The sequence below is a fragment of the Saccopteryx bilineata genome, chromosome X (assembly GCF_036850765.1).
Source record: "Saccopteryx bilineata isolate mSacBil1 chromosome X, mSacBil1_pri_phased_curated, whole genome shotgun sequence".
Classification (NCBI taxonomy): domain Eukaryota; kingdom Metazoa; phylum Chordata; class Mammalia; order Chiroptera; family Emballonuridae; genus Saccopteryx; species Saccopteryx bilineata.
Window position 1 is genome coordinate 128,425,664 of NC_089502.1, and position 23,169 is coordinate 128,448,832.

The window sequence follows — 23,169 nt, forward strand, 5'->3', positions numbered from 1 at the left end:
AGTGGATGAGGAAGAACTAGAAAATATCAGCTACTCCAGCATAGAATTGAAAGTTGGTCATAAAATAGTTCTGTGTTTGTCATAGTTGGAAGACAGTTTTTATTCAAAGTGATTTGAGAAAGAGAGGAAGGGAGAGAGAGAGAAGCAATGACCTTCCTGTATGTGCTCTGACCGGGGATTGAACTATTGTAACAACCTTTGCAATATTGCCATGATGTGCTAACCAACTGAGCTATCCATCCAGGCAACACTTTTTCTTTTTGTTGCTTAAAGTCTGAACTCTTAAAATTCTGGCTGCGTAAGCCCTTCACTATGAAACAGATTGAAGTGATTGTGGTTTGTATGGTTATTGAAATGTAAGTGCTCCCAAATGTATACATTCAAATGAGTGCCCATCAAAGCAGTCGTTTTGAGAGGACATATTTAATTATTCTATCAATATATTTCTTCCGAACACACTGTCACTGATCAATATAATTATTCCAAAAATATCATCACTGATTAAAACATTTTCCCCATTGTATGCTTTGTGGTAAATTCTTTAGAATATCCTCATGAGCCAGCCATTTTTGTTTTTTACATATTATAACACAAACCAACATTCAGTGTAAAAACTTCAGGAAATACAGATAATACTAGAAAAACCCACCATCTGTAGATAACTACTGTTAACATCTTTTCAGACTCATTTCTAGGCATACATAAGTACCCTCAGTTTGACGTTTGAAAAAAACCTCACTGGCCCTGGCTGGTTGGCTCAGTGGTAGAGCGTTGGCCTGGCGTGCAGAAGTCCCGGGTTCGATTTCCGGCCAGGGCACACAGGAGAAGCGCCCATCTGCTTCTCCACCCCTCCCCCTCTCATTCCTCTCTGTCTCTCTCTTCCCCTCCCGCAGCCAAGGCTCCATTGGAGCAAAGATGGCCCGGGTGCTGGGGATGGCTCCTTGGCCTCTGCCCCAGGCGCTAGAGTGGCTCTGGTCGCAACAGAGCGACTCCCCGGAGGGGCAGAGCATCGCCCCCTGGTGGGCAGAGCGTTGCTCCCTGGTGGGCGTGCCGGGTGGATCCCGGTTGGGTGCATGCGGAAGTCTGTCTGACTGTCTCTCCCTGTTTCCAGCTTCAGAAAAAAAAAAAAAAAAGAAAAAACCTCACAAATCCCCCCTTTTAAACAAATACCATTTTATAATCTGCTTTCTCATTTTTATTTCAAATCTATTGAGACTGATTTTTTATATAAAAATTTGATCTGAAGGCATTTAGAAATGGAAGCCATATGATTACATATTAAAAGTAAATTTCTTTTACTAATTTGTTATATAAGTAGTTGCAATAAATTCTGACTCAGTATACTACTTTGGCCTGACCAGTAGTGGTGCAGTGGATAGAGTTTTGGACTGGGATGCGGAGGACCCAGATTTGAAACCATGAGGTTGCCAGTTTGAGCACGGGCTTACCAGCTTGAGTGCGAGGTTTCTGGCTTGAGTGCGGGATCATATAGACATGACCCCATGGTCGCTGGCTTGAGCCCAAAGGTCACTGGCTTGAGCCCAAGGTTGCTGGCTTGAGCAAGGGGTCACTCACTGTGCTGGAGCCCCCGGTCAAGGCACATATGAGAAAGCAATGAATGAACAACGAAGGAGCCGCAACAAAGAATTGATGCTGCTCATCTCTCTCCCTTCCTGTCTGTCCCTATCTTTCCCTCTCTCTGACTTTCTCTCTGTCTCTGTCAGAAAAAAAAAAGATTACTACTTTGGCCTGACCTGTGGTGGGGCAGTGGTTAGAGCATCAGCCTGGGACACTGAGAACCCCGATTTGAAACCCCGAGGTCACCGGCTTGAGTGTGGGATCATTGACATGATCCCATGGTTGCTGGCTTGAAGCTTAAGGTCGCTGGCTTGAGCCCAAGGTTACTGGATTGAGCAAGGAGTCACTGGCTTGGCTGAAACACCCCAGTCAAGGCATGTATGAGAAGCAATTAATGGACAACTAAGGTGCTGCAACTAGAAGTTGTTGTTTCTCATCTCCCTCCCTCCCTCCCTCCCTCCCTCCCTCCCTTCCTTCCTTCTTTTTCCTTTCATCAGTTTGTTGTCTCACTTATGTATGCATTCATTGGTTGATTCCTGTATGTGCCCTGACCAGGGGTTGAACCTGCAGCCTTGGTGTATCAGCACAGTGCTCTAACCAGCTGAGAACCCAGCCAGGGTGACACCACATTTTCTTTACCCGTTCATCTTTCCATGGACACTTGGGCTGCTTCCACTTTTGGGCTATTGTAAGTAACGTTACTATGACCATGGATGTGCAAATATATCCTCAAGATCCTGCTTTCAGTTCTTTTGGATAGATACCCAGAAGTGGAATTGCTGGGTCATACAGTAATTCTATTTTTAACTTTTTGAGAGATCTCCATACTGCTTTCCATAGTGGCTGCACCATTTTACAATTCCACCAACAGTGTACAAGTTCCAGTTTCTTTATATACTTGCCAACACTTGTTATTTTCTGATTTTTTGATAGTGAGCATCCTAAGGAGTGTGAGATGAGAAAATACCTACTGAAAAATTGTAGAAGTAATACTGAATGACTTTTCCTTGAAAAAAGTCAAAACAATATAATCAGGGTACTTATAAGGCTTCCATTGTCCACTCACTTCTCACCCCCTTCTCAGAAATCCTTTGTTACCAGTTTGGTGTGTGGCCCTCCGGATTAGCAAGGACTGTTGTATAAAGGGTGGGTACTGTACTGAATGCTCCTTTGGGAGTGAGGGAATATTCTTTTGGTGAATCAAGAATATGGCCTGACCAGGTGGTGGCGCAGTGGATAGAGCGTCAGACTGGGATGCGGAAGACCCAGGTTCGAGACCCCGAGGTTGCCAGCTTGAGCGCGGGCTCATCTGGTTTGAGCAAAAGCCCACCAGCTTGAACCCAAGGTCACTGGCCCCAGCAAGGGGTTACTTGGTCTGCTGAAGGCCCACGGTCAAGGCACATATGAGAAAGCAATCAATGAACAACTAAGGTGTTGCAACGCGCAACAAAAAACTAATGATGCTTCTCATCTCTCTCTGTTCCTGTCTATCTGTCCCTGTCTATCCCTCTCTTTGACTCACTATCTCTGTAAAAAATAAATAAATAAGATTAAAAAAAAAAAAAAGAATATGGACTCGTTTTGCCCTGGCCAGGTGGCTCAGTGGAGAGAGCATTGTCCCAGTTTGCCGAAATCGCTGGTTTGATCCCGGGTCAGGGCACATATGAGAAGCAAGCAGTAAGTGCACAATTAAATAGAACAACTAAGTGGAACAATGAGTTCATGCCTCTTTCTCTTTCTCTCTCTCTCTTCCTCTTCCTCAAATCAATGGAAAAATTAAAAAAAAATAATATGGACTCATTTAGTATTACAACACATTACTAGGGACAGCAGTGTAGCCTGATTTGTTGATTGTTGAAATCATTTTGTTTTACCCTAGATTCTTTCACATAGTTTTGTTTTGTTTTATGTTCATTTTTTAGAACAAGAATAACCTCAAATGTATTGTCAGTTTTCATGGACTTTTTAAAATTAATTTTAATGGGGTGACATTTATCAATCAGGGTACATATGTTCAGAGAAAACATCTCCAGGTTATTTTGACATTTGATTATGTTGCATACCCATCACCCAAAGTTAAATTGTCTTCCGTCACCTTCTATCTGGTTTTTTTTGTGTCCCTCCCCTGCCCCCACCCCCTCCTTCTCTTCCCCCCAACCACCACTTTCTTGTTCATAGACTTTTAAATTTTATTAGTTATTTATTTGAGAGAGAGAGAGAGAGAGAAGGGAGAGAGATAAGAAGCATCAACTTGTAGTTGTGTTACTTTTAGTTGTTGATTGATTGCTTCTCATACGTGCCTTGACTGGAGTGCTCAAGCCAAACCAGCGACCTTGGGCTTCAAGCCAGCGACCTTGGGCTTCAAGCCAGCGACCATGGGATCATGTCGATGATCTGACGTCCAAGCTGATGACCCCGTGCTCAAGCTGGTGAGCCTGCGCTTAAGCCGGAGGAGCCCATGCTCAAGCCAGTGACCTTGGGGTTTTGAACCTGGGTTCTCAGTGGCCCAGGTGGTTGCTCTATCCACTGCGCGTCCACCAGTACGACAACACTGAGTTTTAATATCAATCAAATGTTGGGTGACTTTGCTAAAGAAAAAGGGGGAGGGCTGAGGGAGGGTGGCAGGCAGGCAGACATAAACTTTCTGATTGTTTATTGTGCCTTTTCTCTGCACTTGTCTCCCAGAATTCCTAATTGTGGTACATTATTCCTTTTTCTGTGTTACTTGTGTCCCCTGTCTGTTAGTGCACTTATCATAGGTGGTGTAATTGTTTGTTTACCCACTTTATTAGATTGTGGAGGCAGCGACCAAATCTTATTGTTTTTGAAGTCTTTTAATTATTTCATTAAAGAGTTGCTTTGATGTTGTCCTTTGACTGTGTGGCTTACAGAGCCTTTAAATGAGATAAGGAATCTCAAAGAAGAACAGATTTTGGAGAAAGAAAATTCATTCTGAAGTAGTAATTGAAAAACCTGGTGAAGATGTCCGTGGGGAGTTAGACATACACTCCTGAGGCTTTGGGAGAGGCCCCAGCCGGAAATACTGATTTGGACATCAGCGACATAGGTTTGGAGTTAAAGACCTAGATCTAAATGAAATTGCTCTGAAGTGAGAAAGGGAGAGGGCTTCAGGAGAGGGGTAGGACTCATCAACCTTGAAGACATGGACAGAGGAAGAGAAGGCCCAAAAGGAGAGCGAAAGAGCCCCCTGCAGAGCTTGTAGCATGGGGCTAGAGGGGAACCTGGAAACAGAGGAGAGAGGGTTTGAAGGTAGTAGAACGGGAGCCCCCTGCAGAGCTTGTAGCATGGGGCTAGAGGGGAACCTGGAAACAGAGGAGAGAGGGTTTGAAGGTAGTAGAACGGGAGCCCCTGCAGAGCTTGTAGCATGGGGCTAGAGGGGAACCTGGAAACAGAGGAGAGAGGGTTTGAAGGTAGTAGAACGGGAGCCCCTGCAGAGCTTGTAGCATGGGGCTAGAGGGGAACCTGGAAACAGAGGAGAGAGGGTTTGAAGGTAGTAGAACGGGAGCCCCTGCAGAGCTTGTAGCATGGGGCTAGAGGGGAACCTGGAAACAGAGGAGAGAGGGTTTGAAGGTAGTAGAAGGGTCACCAGCCTCAGGATGCAGCCAAGGTGCCAGATGGCCACTGGAGTTGGGTAACTGGGAGGCCTCGGAAAGAGAGTTCTGGGTACACTGAGTAGTGAAAGAAGAGGACTAAAGGACAGGAAACAAGCAGTCTGTTTTTCTAACTTGGTGTTGAAATATACATACGGAAAAGCACACAGATCACAAGTGAACTTTTACCAACTGGCCATACTAGTGCATCTAGTATTCTGGAAGCCCTTGTCAACGTAAGAAACATCCAAACCTTAAATAAATCAATAAGAAATATTTTCAAAAAGAAACGTCCAAACCTGTAGAGATCTTTTATGAGTTTATTTGAGCCAAACTCATGACAGTTGCCAGAAAGTAAAACCTCCGTGGGGTGAGAAGTTGCTCCAGAAAGTGCCAGTTTTATTGCTTACTGTATACATCAGAATCAAAGGGGGAGAGGTAAGGGGTGACATGGAACACACTGGTGACAGATTAGGGAGGCGGGAGAAGCAAAGCGGGGAAATCTCTGGGATTGGATAAAAAGCGCAATGTATAGACACCCCTTTTATATAGGTGGGTATAGGATAGTTAACAGTGAACAGCACATAGAGATGGTATGTGAGAACAAGCTAGCAATGAGGGGGTCTGTGGTCTCGGGTTCTTGTGGGAGAGTGTCCCCGAGGCGTCTGGGTAGAGGGGATCGTTCCCAGGGCATGCTGTGGTGGATGCAGAGACAGCAGACCGCTCAGGTAAGGTCAACACTGACCTCTGTCGGGGAAGATGCTGCCCTAGGACAGGACTGCCTGTCGTGACTCATTCCAGTTAGGAAGCTGTCATTGCAGACCGTCCTGTGTGGTTACTTCAGGTCTCTGAGTCTGTGAGGCCACCATGCAGGCCTCCCCTGAGCTTGTCGGGTTTAGTACGTGCCGCCTTTTCACCCACACCCTCATGGCCCTTCTAGTCACTTTCTTACTAACAGAATTCTTACTAACGGTATTCACTATTCTGCCTTATACACATAGTCTTTTTTTTTTGTGGCAGAGACAGAGAGAATCAGAGAGAGGGACAGATAGGGACAGATAGACAGGAAGGGAGAGAGATGAGAAACATCAATTCTTCGTTGCAGCTCCTTAGTTGTTCATTGATTGCTTTCTCATACGTGCCTTGACTGGGGGGCTACAGCAGACAGAGTGACCCCTTGCTCAAGCCAGTGACCTTGGGCTCAAGCTGGTGAGCCCTGCTCAAACTGAATGAGCCCGCACTCAAGCTGGCGACCTTGGGGTCTCGAACCTGAGTCCTCCGCATCCCCGTCCGACACTCTATCCACTGCGCCACCGCCTGTTTAGGCACATAGTCTATTTTTTAAAAGAAACTTGCCAGTGGAGGGAGATGGAAGGATAGGGTGGTAGTTAGAAAGGGAATTAAGGGTGGAGGGTATTAGTTGTGTTTTGTTTAAGATGAGTAAGATTTTTCTGTAATGTTAAATAAATCCCATGTCTTCTCTAGTGGTGGCCACTTTCTTTTTATATTTAGGACATTTTTAATTTCCTTCTTTAGTTGTTTTTATTTTTTTTTTCATTGTTTAATTGGTTTTAGTGAGAGGAGAGAGAGAAGGAGAGAGAGGCAGGGGGGAGGAAAGGGAAGCATCCACTTGTAGTAGTTGCTCCTCGAATGTGCCTTGACCAGGCAAGCCCAGGGTTTCAAATCAGCAACCTCAGCATTCCAGGTTTATGCTTTATCCACAGCGTCACCGCAGGTCAGGCAAAAAATTTTTCTTTTTAAATCTTTTTGTTTGTTTATTGATTTTAGAGAGAGAAAAAGAAAGGAAGAGAAAGGGGAGAAGGTGCGAGAAGCAACTCGTGGTTGTTGCTTCTTGTATGTGCCTTGACCGGGCAAGCCCAGGGTTTCGAACCTGCGACCTCAGAATTCCAGGTCGATGCTTTATCCACTGTGCCACCACAGGTCAGGGTCAGACGTTTTTAAAAGTAAGTATGTTTGGGTGTTTATACAAATTAAGCTTAATAACTTCCCCAGGTATCTGCTTATGCAATAGAAATTTCCCAGAAGGGCAGCGGGGACTGCGGTGAGGAGCCTGCTGCATTTGCTAGTCCTCACAATGAGTTTGTCCCCTGGTTCCAAACCTTTCCTCAGTGGGTTAACAGGAAAGCCAGTAATGGTGAAACACAAGTGGGGAATGGAGTACAAAGGCCGCCTGCTATCTGCAGATGGCTATATGAACATGGAGCTTGCAAACACAGAAGAACACAGACATGGAGCACTGTCCGGACACGTGGGCAAAGTTTTACTAAGGTGTAACAATGTCCTTTATATCAGGGGTATTGAAGAAGAGGAAGAAGATGGGGGAATGAGAGAATAGCATCTTTTGCCGGGATTTTTATTTTTTATATATACATATTTCTAGACAATAGAAATTTGTTTGCTTTTCAAAAAAGAAAAAAGAAATTTTCCAAACTTGGCTGATCAGGGGACTAGATTCTTGGGCCCCTTTTAGGTTGACCAGCTGAGATACTTTGGGAATCTTTGCTTCTAAAAAAACTCCCCAGGTGACTCCGAAACCTTGGGTACACAGGCCTGCAAAGCGAGGCTTACGTTTTATAGAAAAGAAAACTGTTACATATTTTATTTGCTTCTGTTCTTGTCTTTTTTAGTAGAACTGGTATATATTTTAAATGGAAGGTCTAATAAGGTAATAGATGTGTAACTGTGGGAGAATAAAGGGTTACTCTTAAGAAATGGGAGCGATATCCTACGTTCTCCATAAAGTTGAAGAAGAAAGCCTGTTGTTAGGGCTTTGAGACCCATCCCTAGTAAACATCCTTGAGGATAGCTTCTTTAGCTTGAAGCTTTTGTCTTTAAAAACCATTTTACTGGGACACAATCAGAAAGTGGTCCTGGACTTAGTTCTGGGCCACAATTCTGGGCAATGCCCTTTTATTCCCGAACAAGGACAACTGCCAATCCTGGTACTCAGGTTCCATTACAGCTAAGCCCCCTGTGGACTATGTAAAACAAGAGTTGAAAGACAGAGAGAGTTGAAAGATCTAAGGTGGAGAATATATCTTTTTTAGGGGGTGGATGGGGAATAGAATCAGACAGAAAGTTTAGCCACATGAGCCAGGGAACTTAGTGACACTTGCCATGAGGTTTGCAAAGCTAAGGGTCACCAACTCACCTTTCTTTGATCCAAATTTTAGTTTTCCCTATGACTATGGGTTTCTTTTTTTATTTTTATTTTTATTTTTGTATTTTTCTGAAGCTGGAAACGGGGAGAGACAGTCAGACAGACTCCTGCATGCGCCCGACCGGGATCCACCCGGCACGCCCACCAGGGGGCGACACTCTGCCCACCAGGGGGCAATGCTTTGCCCCTCCGGGGCGTCGCTCTGTTGCAACCAGAGCCACTCTAGCGCCTGGGGCAGAGGCCAAGGAGCCACCCCCAGCACCCGGGCCATCTTTGCTCCAATGGAGCCTTGGCTGCGGGAGGGGAAGAGAGAGACAGAGAGGAAGGAGGGGGGAGAGGTGGAGAAGCAGATGGGCGCTTCTCCTGTGTGCCCTGGCCGGGAATCGAACCCGGGACTTCTGCATGCCAGGCCGACGCTCCACCACTGAGCCAACCGGCCAGGGCTGACTATGGGTTTCTTACACCTATATTCAAAACCAACACAGAAACAAACCAACCATTTGTTGGGGTCCTTCCTTGGAGACCTTCAAGCAGCTGAATGCTAGTAACTGAACGGTACACTGCAGAGGAGAGGCTAGATACAAAGCAGTGTAGCCTTTGGATCTGGTTCGTCTGGTGCTGTAGCTTAGTGCTCATTGAAGGTGCAGCTCTGAACCTAGGGGGCTTGACTTGGATCTAGCAAGCCAGACTCACCTGATTCCAAGTCAGGCATGTCTTACAAGCCCTTGGAAGGTGCATATGTACGTACCCACTGTCTAAGCCAAGTCATCTGCTTTGGGTAGAGAGTGAGCCTGGCAAAAAGGGTTCTCAAGGAGCATCCCGTGGGACAGTAAGCAGTCAGGCCATGGGTATGCTCACTTTAGAGATTCCAGCCTTCATCAGAAAAGGTCCAGTGGTGATCTCACTTCCCAGGAGGCATTTTCAATCTGATTGTGCTATAGTGAGTCTCATGGAGACTCATTGATGTTTGCGTTTCACAACGCAATCCAACAGGAGCACCCACGGGACAAAAGGTGATAAAGTCAGAGATTTAGTGATTATGACGCACACCGTGGAAGTTGATTAATTTTTTTTGTTTTTGAGAGAGAGCTAGAGATAGGAAGGGAGAGAGAGAGAGAGGAGGAGGGAGATAAGCATCAACACGTAGTTGCTTCACTTTAGTTGTTTTTTTGTTGATTGCTTCTCATACGTGCCTTGACCAGGGGTGCTCAAGGTGAGCCAGTGACCTTGGGCTCAAGCCAGCGACCTTGGATTCAAGCCAGCGACCTTTGGGCTCAAGCCAGCGACCTTGTGATTGTGTCGATGATTCCGCACTCAAGCTGGTGACCCCACGCTCAAGCCAATGAGACCAAACCCTTGTTGGTGACCTCGGGGTTTCAAATGGGGGTCTCAGCATCCCAGGTTGATGCTCAATCCACTGCACCAGCACCTGTCAAGGTGGTTAAATCTTTCTTCAGAATACTTAACTTCCAGATTTGTGTTCTTTTACTTCTCTGGGGAAACAGAAGATTGAAGAAAGTACTTCTGCCCTCACTTACCTGGGAGTGATCTCTGCACATTTAACAGCTTTTTCCTTTTTAAATTCTGATATTGAATGGGTTAATGTGAATAGTCAACATGAACTCTACCAAATTATGATAGCCACTTGACAGGGATCTGGTGTCCACAGTTCTCATTTGTGATAATACCTGGTCTGGCCTAGGCAGAATAGAGCCGTCTCTCACCAAGAAGAGCCCTGGTTGTTGCCAGAAAGGAAAATGAATGACCCAAGACATTGAGCGGTACATCAGCATTGGGCTTGTGTAGCTGTGGGTCTTGTACCCAGGCTCGTCCTGTGGTTTTCCATCACATGATCACTACCCCTTGTTTCTTACCACAGTCGGGTGCGTGGCTGGCTCCTCCCTGTGGATGACCATGGGCCTGCAGTTGCCACTCGTAGATATTTTGGCGTGGATTTGGCACAGTTTAGGTGTGCATAGATTCTTGTTGAAATATAGCCTACAAACAGTGAGATGTACAGATCTTACAGCAATTTGAGTTTTGAGAACTTCTGTATATACCTTTTGTAACCACACCCCAGTCAAAATATAGATCATTTCTATTGAAAGTAGAAAAAATATCCATGTTCGTGCTGCCTGTAACCACTCAGCCAAATCACTAGAGACAAGGATTGAATATTAATTGGTGCTTTATTCAGATGGCCGGCAATCTGAGAAGATGGGGGTTCTATACCCAAAACCCGTCTTAAGCAATCTTTTTTATAAGGGGAAGCAAAGGGCAGGTAAGGGGTTTAGAACTCAGGGAGAAATTAATTAGATAAAAGTTGCAGTGCAGGGATTCTTGTAGCATTTCTTCATCTGCTGACCAGCACGTCTTTTTCTGTGTCCTCTTCATCCTTGCAGCACTGGGGCATGGGTGCCATTGTGTTTGCGGAGCTCCTGGGCCTGGGCACAGAGGTGGATTGCTTACAGCCTCATGGTATCACTTAGGCCCACTCATGTATCCAGCTCCTAGAAGAAAGCTTTTTACTTGTATTAGTCATTAGTCCTATTGATTATAACTAAAAGCTACTATTACTAAAGCTAAGTTTCTAAGTCTTGAGTTCCCCTATCACTATCAGCCCAGAAAGGTTCCTTGTGCCCCTTCTCAGTGAGTCCACCCGCCTTCCACACTTGGCCCCCAGGCATTACTGTTCTGATTTCTATTACTATGAATTAGGTTTGAGGCCATAGAGTTTAAACTAGACACGGTTTCTTAAAGTCTGGATGGTGAGAGATGTCGACAAATAATATTAAAATAAATCAGTGCTTCTCAATGTGGGGTGGGAGATGCCCCCCCCCCAGACTTTGGGCAGTGTGTGGAGACATTTTTGACTCATGACTGAGAAGGGTTGCTCCTGACCCCTAGTGGGTAGAGGCCAGGGATGCTGGTGAGCCTACAGTGCACAGGACAGCCTGGGGACAAAGAATGACCCAGCCCCAAAGGTCACCAGTGCGAGGCTGAGAAACCCTGAGGTACCTAACAAATCATGTGCTCTCTGCCCTAGGGAATGTTAATCTGTGAATCTCCCAAGACTCATGGGATGAAGTTTATTTTCCAGTTGTTTTGTTGACGGCCTGCAGGAAACCGAAAGGGTGACGCAGGAGGGGGCTTTGCTGTGTGCCCCTGACCTGTGGCCACAGTTCCTGCTGTGCAGTAGGAGTGAGGGTGGGCTTGCGGGCTAGGCTGACAGGAAAAGGGGAAGGAGAAAACAACTTGGGAAATAAAGGGGCAGGCTTAGCATCATATTAAAATGGCAAACGTGTAAAAGAGGGAAAAATAAAATAGAAATTAATCAAGAGTCCAATAAAATGTTAAATTTCAAAAGTAAACATGTTGAAACACCACAGCTTTTTTTATTTTGGAAAAAAAAGTAAAGAAGTTGATATTGAAAATCAAAGGTGAATGGGAGAATAATCACGAAGAACATAAAAAGTGGAAACCTAAATTAAAATGATAGAAGGCCATGAGATGAAAAATGGAATAAGTGAAAAGTAGATAGAATTAAAAATCAAAAGCAGGAATGGAGACTTAAGAAGGTCAACAGAAGACATTATATCAAATGAGGATGAAGACAGGGGACCATGAGAACCTAAAATGCTTGGGGGCTCCGGTGCTAGATGGGGAGTGAGAAACGGGCGGGGCACCAGCTGTTGCCCCTGCCAAGGGAATCAAACAAAGTCCAGGGCGGGGCCAGCTGGCTCAGTGGAAAGTCCCCAGTTCAAGCAGCGTTGTTAGTAGGTCGTGGGCAGACCTGGAGGGCAAAGAGCACTGAGTTCAGCTCCAGATACCAGCAGCCTAACAGGCCCTCTCCGGTGGCGCAGAGGGACCGCACCGACTGTGTCAGCAGGAGCTGGCTAACCTTTACCTTGGAAGCAAAAGAAACTTGGAGCAGTATTTCCTTGAAACGAAGACCTTTCAAGATGAACACTTAATAGTTTTAGTTAATTATTTTTAAACCAGTTAGAGTAATAACCATTTAAAAAATAACTTATAGCTCTTTATTTGCTTCAGAAATATGGGAATTTCCTTTTGTGTGTGTGACTCCAGCCATACTTTGCAACAGACATGTTTGTTATGTTTTATCTGTGTTTTGCGAGTATTACAGAGTAGTCTCGTCTTCCACATTACGGGCCCTGAAAATCTCAGCGATATCATTTCCGAGATAGATGCTAACTCATGCCTAAGTACTTAGAATAAGTCAACCACTGATTCAGTTTTCACCTCTCTTCTGTCTGTTTAGGCAGGCAGTAAACAGTTCCTCGACATTTCTTATGTGCTAAGCAGTCACGGGCACTAGGAATACAAAGTAAGACACGGCCCTATCCTGAAAGGGCTTCCAATTTAGTAGGGAGAACTTGATAGACATAAATAAATGGTCAAATAAGAAAAGCAATGAATCACCTTGCGCTTAGGCAGTTGTACAGAAAGACAGAGGAATCGGCATGTGCGAACTCATGAAGCTGGGAAACAGCATGGGAGAAATTTAGGGAGTCCAAGTTTTGTGGGAGAAGGCAGGATGGCCGACGAGGTTAGAGAAGGCGGTTGGGGTGAGATTATAATGGGCCTTGTTTGGCCTACATAAGGTTTTAGGTAATGAGTTCTGAAGGATCTCAAATAGAAGATAATCCATCAGGCTTATTTACAAAGATCATCCTTTCACGGTGTGGCGGTTTGAGTCATCAGTGCCCAGGTGAGCAGTTAGAATGCTGCTGAAACTGTCTGGGGAAGCCAGGAGGGGCCCAGGAAAGACTGTTCCGGGACGGGGCAGGAGAGTGAATGAAGTTCACTTACTAGGCAGAATTAAGGGGGCTTAATGACCAATAAAATGAGGGGAGCAGTGAAAGATGACCTCAGAGTTTTGGAGTTGTTTTTTTTTTGTGTGTGTTTTTTTGTGACAGAGAGAGAGAGAGAGAGAGAGAGAGAGACTCTGATAGGGACAGACAGGAAGGGAGAGAGATGAGAAGCATCATTTCTTCATTGTGGCTCCTTAGTCTCCTTAGTTGTTCACTGATTACTTTCTCATATGTGCCTTGACCAGGGGGCTACAGCAGACCGAGTGGCCCCTTGCTCAAGTCAGTGACCTTGGGCTCAAGCTGGTGAGCCTTGCTCAAACCAGATGTGCCCGCGCTCAAGCTGGCAACCTTGGGGTTTTGAACCTGGGTCCTTCACGTCCTAGTCCAATGCTGTATCCACTGCGCCACCGCCTGGTCAGGCTATGACCTCAGAGTTTGTGATTAGGTTGTCTAGTTGGGTGGTGGTAGCATTGAGAAAAGGCTTAAGGTTGCTTCTGTGTTTCAGGTAATTCAGAGGTCCGTGGGGCCAGCCAGCCTGAGTCTGCTCACCTTCAAAGTCTATGCCTCACAGAAAAAGGACTCACCTCACAAAACTTCCGTGAAGGTTAATGAGGTAACATGCTGTTCACGTTGTGATGTATTTTGAACATCTGATTTACTTACTCTAGGAAGTATACAAATTGTGCATCTGGAAGATATGACATTTTAGAGGGTATTTATTTATTTACTTTTTTCCAAGCGAGAGGAGGGGAGTTAGAGAAACAGACCAGGATGTACCCCGACCAGGATCCACCCGGCAACCCCCTTCTGGGGCTGATGCTCTACCTATCTGGGGCCATGCTCACAACCAAGCTACTTTTAGTGCCTGAGATGGAGGCTTCACGGAGCCATCTTCAGTACCTGGGGCTGATGTGTTGGAACCAATTGAGCCATGGCTGCAGGAGGGGGATAGACAGAGAGAGAGAGAGAGAGAGAGAGAGAGAGAGAGAGAAAGAGAGAAAGAATGCAGAGGGAGAGGGATGGAGAAGCAGATTGTTGCTTCTCCTGTGTGCCCTGACTGGAAATCAGTCCCAGGAAATCCACACGCCAAGCCGATGTTCTACCACGGAGCCAACCAGCCAGGCCCTATTGAATAGGAGGAAATATATTTCCTTTTACTTTATTTCTCTGTCTCTCTTTTTTAATAGTTTCTTTTTCTTTGTGGGAAACTACTGAACTGGCTTTTTCAACAGATAAACTTTAATTAATGGTACTTAGCTTAGGGCATAATAGTTCCTAGATTTTTGGTGGGGAATCTGCTATGTCCCAGTAGATTTTAAGCACAGTTCGCTTCTAAGTGATCTGCCCGATTCTGGATTCTGGGCTGCTTATCAAGCCAAGAACAAACACATTTGCGTTTTTTTTTTCTTCTCTGAGAAGTTAAAGACCTGGCCTCATTCTGCTTCTTGGCTGGCTTAGAGGCTCAAAAGTAGACGCTTAATGGATACTAAAGAAATAATACAAGAGCTCTTCTCTCCATTGTTTCCATTCCTTTTTTGTCTGGACTTGCCACTGGTTATTTTGGAGATTTGGTTTCTGTTGACTGTGGGCAAAGTGACAAAGATCTACCTTCAGTCATGAGCAGGGTGACTTGAACGGTGTTTACACAAAACAAGTTAGCTTATCTTTTGCCCTTTACTCTCTTTTTCTCAGGCTTTGGAACATTTTTGTGACATTTTTGAGGGCGAAGAAGGCAGCCAGTGGTGATTGTGCAGAGTTTCCTCCCCGGGAGGGACAGGCCTGCTGTCCTGCTCCGATTAGCACCGGCCTGCTCATTTGAACTAAATACCATGCTCTTCAGTTACTCTTCAGCTTGTTGGGTTTTCCCCCCCTCCTCCAACTCGCCCTTTAGAGTAAAATCCCTTTTCCAAACTAATTTGGAGGTGGAAGACCGCATGTCAGATACAGGGGGGGCTGCCTTGTCTGCTCCCAGCAGGCCCAGGGCGGGACAGGAGAACACCTTAGCCCACCCCTCTCGGCCTTGACCTTGTTGCGTAAGGAAATGAGTAAGGTGCGGGATTCTCCGAGGCAGGGTGTAGGGTGCATGGGGCCCTTAGAGTCCCTGCACTTCGTGGATTGTTAGAAATATGATGCTTACCAATTTAATGAGGGATTGTGCCCTCTTTGCTATGATATTTAGACATTTGTATTTCTTTTTGTTTTGTTTCTTAATGCATGAAGCTGTCACTCTACTCCGTTCCTGAGGGTCAATCTAAATATGTGGAGGAGCCAAGGACTCAACTAGAAGAAAGCATCTCACATCTCCGACAGTATTGTGAGCCATATACAAGCTGGTGTCAGGTACAGCTCTTCGGAGAATGGAGTGAACGCATTTCTGTTGACAGTCAGTACTGAAAAGTCTGTCAGTGCACGTTTTTCGAAAAAGGCGTGATAAAGGGTCCCAGCGTAAGAGTGCCCACCTTCCAAATGTTCATCAGTGCCATCTGGGGGGAGGAAGCAGAGAGCCCTAGCTTCCTGGGGGTAGCTGTTACCATAGCTACCCGGAGAATTTCCCTCCTCCCGGGTAGGTATAGCACCATGACTAGAGAATGGTGGGCTGGTAAGTAACTTCTTGCTTCTTGGTCACAGCAATGAAGACACTAGTGCCTACCAGGAGAGGACATGGAGCTGAAACTCTAGAACAGTGGTTTTCAACCTTCTTACACTGGGGGACCAGTGAAATAGAATTATTTTGGGGACTGCTAAGGAAAATTAGACTAACTAAGGTCATTGGGACTATGAACTTCATACAGCGTCAGGGTGATTGGTTACCTCTTTAACTCTTTTGTGGACCAGCATGAAATTTCTGGGGGACCAGTCCATGGACCGGTGGTTGAAAAACACTGCTCTAGAAGAAGGAAAAGGATACAGTGTAACCATTTATGTCAAAATTGGGAAGTTCCACCCTTCCCCCCCCCCATTTTACAAATTAGTACCACTTTAAACAGTAATGGTTACAGAGTGTTCTGAATGCTATAATAGGAGGGTAAACAACTAAAAAAGGTTGGCATTATGTATTTGAATACTGAACTACTTGCCCCAATAATCCAAGAACTCCCTGCACAGATTGGCTTCTGTCACTGCTCATGTTTTAGATCAGGCATTTGTTATTATGTTCTTGAAGGCATTTCTGTGATTGATTTTTAACATCTAAAACCGAAGTTAACAATCTACAAAATGCTTTTGTGGGCTTTAATGCATATATTTGCTGTTCTTGATCTTGATTTTGCAAATTGATGAAAAATAGTGAAAAGCATGTAGATATATGTGACATGGTCTAGATTTACTTTGCTTTTTTTTTTCTTTTTAGATTTACTTTGCTTTTGACTTACAAACTCAATTTTCATCTAAAACTTACTTAAAAAATTTAAATTTCTACTGTCTATCAGTGCTGAACCGATTTAAAAAGAAAATAGTAAGCATAGACTCTATCAACAGTATAAGTTAGGCCATTATACTTAAGGTTCATAACCGTATTATTGAGTTATGAAATACCTGAAGACTATAATGTGTTATAAAACACTTAGACTTTATTCTTTTGTTCCAGAAGATTTTTAAACCATCTGCTAGTGGTTAAGATAAGGTCAGCAAATTAGTGCAAATATTTTTGTATCATGTAGGCATGACTACTGTTATCCTCTCTCTCTCTCTCTCTCTCTTTGTTATGAAAGTGCTTTGTCTCTTTAGCTTTCAACCTAAGGCTGCTTTTTGTTTTTTACTTTTTTGTCTGTGCATGTTACTCAGTGCAGCAAAATACATCTCTAAATGATAGAATCAACATGTTTATTTGCACTACTTCTAAATAAAATTTTTTGCCATTATAATGGTTTTATTTTCCTATAGAATAAAGTCATCATGAATAGAAATATTTTTAATTCTTGGCTCCTTTTTTCAGGCCAACAAAAGAAGTGGGCGGTCACTCTCAACATCAATCCATAACTTTTATTTTTTTATAGGCAGTAAAAATGAATTACGAATTTTAATGAAGTGATATTCAGTTTTTTAAAATGTTTTTTATGTCCCTTTTCAAGTTTAGCATTTATTGTTTAAGCCCATTTTACAGTATTAGATAACTTGTTCTGACTTGAACTAAATTATATGAAGCAAATCCTTTTCCAAGTGGCATCTGGTTCTGATGCCCTCACCTCTCTTTTCCTATCTTCACTGTAGACTTCTTGAACATGGGTACCTTCTGGCTAGTCCCTTGTTTTTTAGGATCATCTGATGTTCATGTACAAAGCCTTTTTACTATTGTTGTTAGGAGAACGTTAACACTTCATTTGCTTTAGGACTAGGGTGTCTTTCCGAACTTAGACTTCTCTTTTTTTTTTTAAATAATTTTATTTTTTTAATGGGGCGACATCAATAAATCAGGATACATATATTCAAAGATAACAAATCCAGGTTATCTTGTCGTTCAATTATGTTGCATACCCATCACCCAAAATCAGATTGTCCTCTGTCACCTTCTATCTAGTTTTGTTTGTGCCCCTCCCCCTCCCCCTTTCCCTCTCCCTTTCCCCCCTCCCCCCGTAACCACCACACTCTTATCAATGTATCTTAGTTTCACTTTTATGTCCCACCTACGTATGGAATAATGCAGTTCCTGGTTTTTTCTGATTTACTTATTTCACTTCGTATCATGTTATCAAGATCCCACCATTTTGCTGTAAATGATTCGATGTCATCATTTCTTATGGCTGAGTAGTATTCCATAGTGTATATATGCCACATCTTCTTTATCCAGTCATCTATTGACGGGCTTTTTGGTTGTTTCCATGTCCTGGCCACTGTGAACAATGCTGCAATGAACATGGGGCTGCATGTGTCTTTACGTATCAATGTTTCTGGGTTTTGGGGATATACCCAGTAGAGGGATTGCTGGGTCATAAGGTAGTTCTATTTTCAGTTTTTTGAGGAACCACCATACTTTCTTCCATAATGGTTGTACTACTTTACATTCCCACCAACAGTGTATGAGGGTTCCTTTTTCTCCACAGCCTCTCCAACATTTGCTATTACCTGTCTTGTTGATAATAGCTAATCTAACAGGTGTGAGGTGGTATCTCATTGCAGTTTTGATTTGCAGTTCTCTAATAGCTAAAGAAGATGAGCACTTCTCTGTCCCGTTAAACTTAGTCATTCCTGTTTCAAATGGGCAGTTTTTTAGATCTAGGCTCTAAAATCATGGCAAATCAAGAATTAGACTTAATATGAAAGACAGATTTAATCTCAGAGGAAAAGGATTGCTGCTTTAATTATCGAGGGGATGGATTTTAGTCCCCTCTCTTCCGTTTTAATAGAGATGAAAGGCTGGGTTGTTGAAATCTTTGCTTCCTGTGGCAGTCATAAGCTGCTCTGCTGAGCAATTTGTGGTGAAGGGGAAATTATGAAAGAAAATAAAGAACACGAGCAGCCCAGATAGTATATCTTTGTTCAAAAAGTTGGTAACATAGTAATTTATTCAGTAAAGACAAATATATTTATCATTACTTTCTAATATGCAAATTCTACTCATTCATTTTCTTTTCGCCTTTTTAGGAAATGTATTCCCAAACTGAGCCCAAGATGCAAAATTTGGTTCAGTGGGGATTAGGTAAGTTGATTTTTAATGAAGTATAGTCAGTTTCTTCACCAAAACTGGACTCTTTAGCTGGGGTTCTACAGATGGGGTCCAGGAGATCTGTGAATTCCTTAAAACTATATGCAGAGTTTTAGAGCTATGTAGATATTTCTGGAAAGATGATTTATTGTTTCCATCAGATTTCAGGGGATTAGTGTTCTCCAACACTCAGGTAAGTCTCTGCAAGCTCGTTAGGATTGTTGGGCAATCCTAATGCAGATATACTGGATTTTGTTCTTTAAATCTATTCCAGGTGCAATATCCTAACTCACGGGAACCCACACTAACTCAGCAGTAGGTTTTCAGAATAAGGAGCACTCTTTTGCACAGTTTTGAATACTTTTTACAGAAGTTTAAAGGCAGGATGGAACTGCCTAGGAGAGGGAAAGGCCTATGGCATAATTAGTAGTGCTTTTACATTAGTCATTGGTTTTCATTTTAATTTTTTCAAATTATAAGAGAAAGTTTATTTAGAAAGCCACAGGTAGGAAAGGGCTACATGGATTCAGGAAGCAAGTTTACAGAAGCAAAGGAAGGGCCCTTGGAGTTCAGGTAGAAGAAAGGCAGAGAGAAGGCCCCGGGGAAAGAAGAGAGCTGTGTGGGGGGAAAGGTTTGGGCATGCCCAAGAGAGAGAGAAAGCACTCCTTCATCGGTTTCATTGTCATTGATTGTTTTTCACAATCACTTAGCACATACACTCCTGAACTGGGTTCATAGTCTATGTTTTGACTAACCTCTGTTAGGAACTGGAACGTATTTCATTCCTTGTATCGGGCATCTTAACAAATCAAACTTATTTCTGCAAGTGTTTGTTTCCATGACAGAATAAAACACAATGAGTGCAGTTTGTTTCTTTGCGAAGATCATCATAGAGTGTTGATGTGCTGATGGTCCGGAAACTGCCAGATAAACATATTTTTTTATTTGAAGACAGATATATTAATAGCCCACCGACCTGACCAGGCGGAGGTGCAGTGGATAGAGTGTCGGACTGGGATACGGAGGGCCCAGGTTCGAGACCCCGAGGTCGCCAGCTTGAGCGCAGGCTCATCTGGTTTGAGCAAGGCTCACCAGCTTGGACCCAAGGTTGCTGGCTTGAGCAGGGGTCACTTGCTCTGCTGTCACCCCCCAGTCAAGGCACATATGAGAAAGCAATCAATGAACAACGAAGGTACTGCAACGAAGAATTGATGCTTCTCATCTCTCTCCCTTCCTGTCTGTCCGTCCCTATCTGACTCTCTCTGTCTCTGCCACACACACACACACACAAAAATAGCCTACTGGTTTTTTAAATTATTCATGTATGTTAATAAGTAACATCTTATTTTTATTAAGTTCATAAACACAAATTTAGTGCTTATTAAGGTGTCAGGAACTAGTCTAAGTACTTTAAAAATATTAATTTGTATATAATCCTCAGAACAACCCTAACACTTAGGTACTTTTATTACCTTTGTTTTTTTTCACATGAAGGAACTGAAGAGTTCCTGATCTTTTTCTTAATTTGTCCGTGCGGACTGAGGCGGTCTCTTCATCATCCTCTGTTACTTCCCGTGGATTCACAGCAGTGGGCATTCTCTGTGGCATGTCCTTGTTGCTTCTCTTGGACTGCTAACCCGGGGCAAGGCCCTTCGTAAAAATTGTTCCATTATGAGTCGTGTTGTCTCCCAATGCAGTCGGTCCATTTCCCAGCAGTCACAGCCACGTTGTGTTACCAGAAGCTTCTTTTCCATTGCTTTGTGATTCGCCCCCTCCGGTTCAGCTCACCAAGGCCACCTGGTCGTCCTTTTATCAACTGCTTCGTGTGCATGCCTAGAATCAGAAACACCGTGTTGGTAGGCAGAAACAAATGCAAGTAGAAAATTGTCTGGAATGACCAAGGCAGGTAGATGGAAGCATAAAACTAGGTTAAAGGCAAAGGAACTCAAAGGCCAGGCCGGAGTTAGTACCAACAGCACAAGCCCTCTAGTAGTGTTTAAAATGTCAGTGCATTTTCCCAAAGAACCCAGGAAAAGGGATACTGGCATGTGTCTGGTACTATCTGGGGGAGAGAATTCCTGAGCATTCCAATTAGTTCAGTTCTGCATAAGTCATCATAATGGCAAGCATTGAAGATCCAGGCTGATTAAGACAGTGGTCACAGCCAGAGCTGCATATAATAAATTAGTCAATGTTAGCGCCAACACGGAGATGGTCACAGACCACTATCGAAGGTACAGAGGAAGGAGACCAACTGACTAGACATGGAGAGATGGGAAGGATGTCTGAGATAAATCTTGAAGACACAGAGGCAGCCACACCGAGACAGGGTAAGACCTGGGTGGCATTGCCTGCAGAGTGCACAGGCCGATCGAGGCTTGGGTGGGTGAGTCAGGGTTCCTGTGCCAGGAACTGGAAGCAGGTGGGGAGTGCTCAAGATGAGGCTGAGAAAGAAATGGGAAAGCTTTTTAAGTCATGATGGAGCTAAAAGCAATTTGTTAATTCAGTCAATATTTATCAACTCCTAGCAGTATTTTTAAAAATTTTTTTAGTGAGAGCAGAGAGACAGACTCCCACATGCGCCCCAACTGGGATCCACCTGGCAAGCCCACTAGGGAGCAATGCTCTGCCCATCTGGGCCCCTAGCTCTGTTGCAACCGGAGCCTTTTATTTTTATTTTTATTTTAGCACCTGAGGTGAGGCCATGGAGCCATCCTCAGAGCCTGGGGCCAACTCACTTGAGCCAGTCGAGCCATGGCTATGGGAGGAGGGGAAGAGAGAGAGAAAGGGGAGTGATGGAGAAGCAGTTGGTCGCTTCTCCTGTGTGCCCTGACTGGGAATCGAACCCAGACACCCACACCCTGGGTCAGCACTCTGTCACTGAGCCAACCGGCCATGGCTCCTAGCAGTATTTTTTTTTTTTTTTTTTGTATTTTTCTGAAGCTGGAAATGAGGAGAGACAGTCAGACAGACTCCCGCATGCGCCCAACTGGGATCCATCCGGCACGCCCACCAGGGGGCGACACTCTGCCCACCAGGGGGCGATGCTCTGCCCCTGCAGGGCATCGCTTTGCTGCGACCAGAGCCACTCTAGCGCCTGGGGCAGAGGCCAAGGAGCCATCCCCAGCGCCCGGGCCATCTTTCCTCCAATAGAGCCTCGCTGTGGGAGGGGAAGAGAGAGACAGAGAGGAAGGAGAGGAGGAGGGGTGGAGAAGCAGATGGGCGCTTCTCCTGTGTGCCCTGGCCGGGAATCGAACCCGGGACCTCTGCACGCCAGGCCAACGCTCTACCACTGAGCCAACCGGCCAGGGTCCCTAGCAGTATTTTTAATAAAGTATCTGTTGAATGAACATCCACTATTACCACTGAGGAAAGTAACATAGAATTCTAAGTGATGCACCACTAAGGAATGTATGTTCTCCTTGTGGTGATATAAAATACATCCCTGGTTAATTAAACATAAGGAGTAGATACCAAATTATGGTACGGAGAATAAATATTTTTTAAGTCCCCCCTCCCCAGGAGAATAAATATGATGGGACTTTAGAGGAGGAAGAGAGGTGTGGGCTGATAAGCATAGGAAAGGTTTTTCTGAGGAATTAGGACTTAAGCTGGCTGTAATTTGGTGGGACTGGCTCAGTGGAGAGGAGAGGAGAGGCAACATGGCATCATGCTGATGAGGTATAAGACATGTTCGGGCATGGCCGATAGGCTCCCATGTTGCCTTTATTTTTATTTATTTTATCACTATCAACAGTGACTATTTCCCGCATATACTTGCACTACAAGTTTTGCTCATTATCCAAATGTATTCTATTCTTGAGTTTGAATAATGAGTTCAGATGGCAAAGGATACTCCCCCCCCCTCCCGAGTCTAATATATTTTGCTCTGAGTTTCAGAGAGCAGGCAGCAAAGCTTCAGAGAGTGGTAGGTTTATCCAAATCTATAGGCATACCTCATTGTATTGTACTTCACGTTATTATTATTTTTTTTAATAATTTGAAGGTTTGTGGCAACCCCACATTGAGCAAGCTTATCGGCACCACTTTTTTTCAATAGGCTCAGTTGATAGCATTTTTTTAATCAATAAAGTATGTTTTAATTAAGGTATGTGCATTGTTCTTTTAGACATAATGCTATGACCACTTAATAGACTGTAATTCAGTATAAACATTACTTTTATATGCATTGGTAAGCCAAAAAATTCCTGTGACTCCCTTTATTATGGTGGTCGGAAGCTGACCCCTCGACATCTCCAATGTATGCCTGTATTCTGTGTTTGAATAACAAGACTTTGGATAGCAGGGGATCCCTGTATTTGT

General features: G+C 44.1%; 1 protein-coding gene across 2 annotated transcripts in view; it reads left to right on the forward strand.

Moving 5' to 3' along the window:
- The window catches only part of APOO (apolipoprotein O), a 66,889-nt gene that overhangs the window by 12,975 nt on the left and 30,745 nt on the right, over nucleotides 1-23,169 (forward strand). For both annotated transcript variants that reach the window (XM_066248987.1, XM_066248986.1), the window contains exons 2-4: nucleotides 13,711-13,818; nucleotides 15,426-15,545; nucleotides 18,786-18,840. In XM_066248987.1, the coding sequence (XP_066105084.1) occupies nucleotides 13,711-13,818; nucleotides 15,426-15,545; nucleotides 18,786-18,840 (283 nt within the window). The remainder of the gene's footprint in view (nucleotides 1-13,710; nucleotides 13,819-15,425; nucleotides 15,546-18,785; nucleotides 18,841-23,169) is intronic.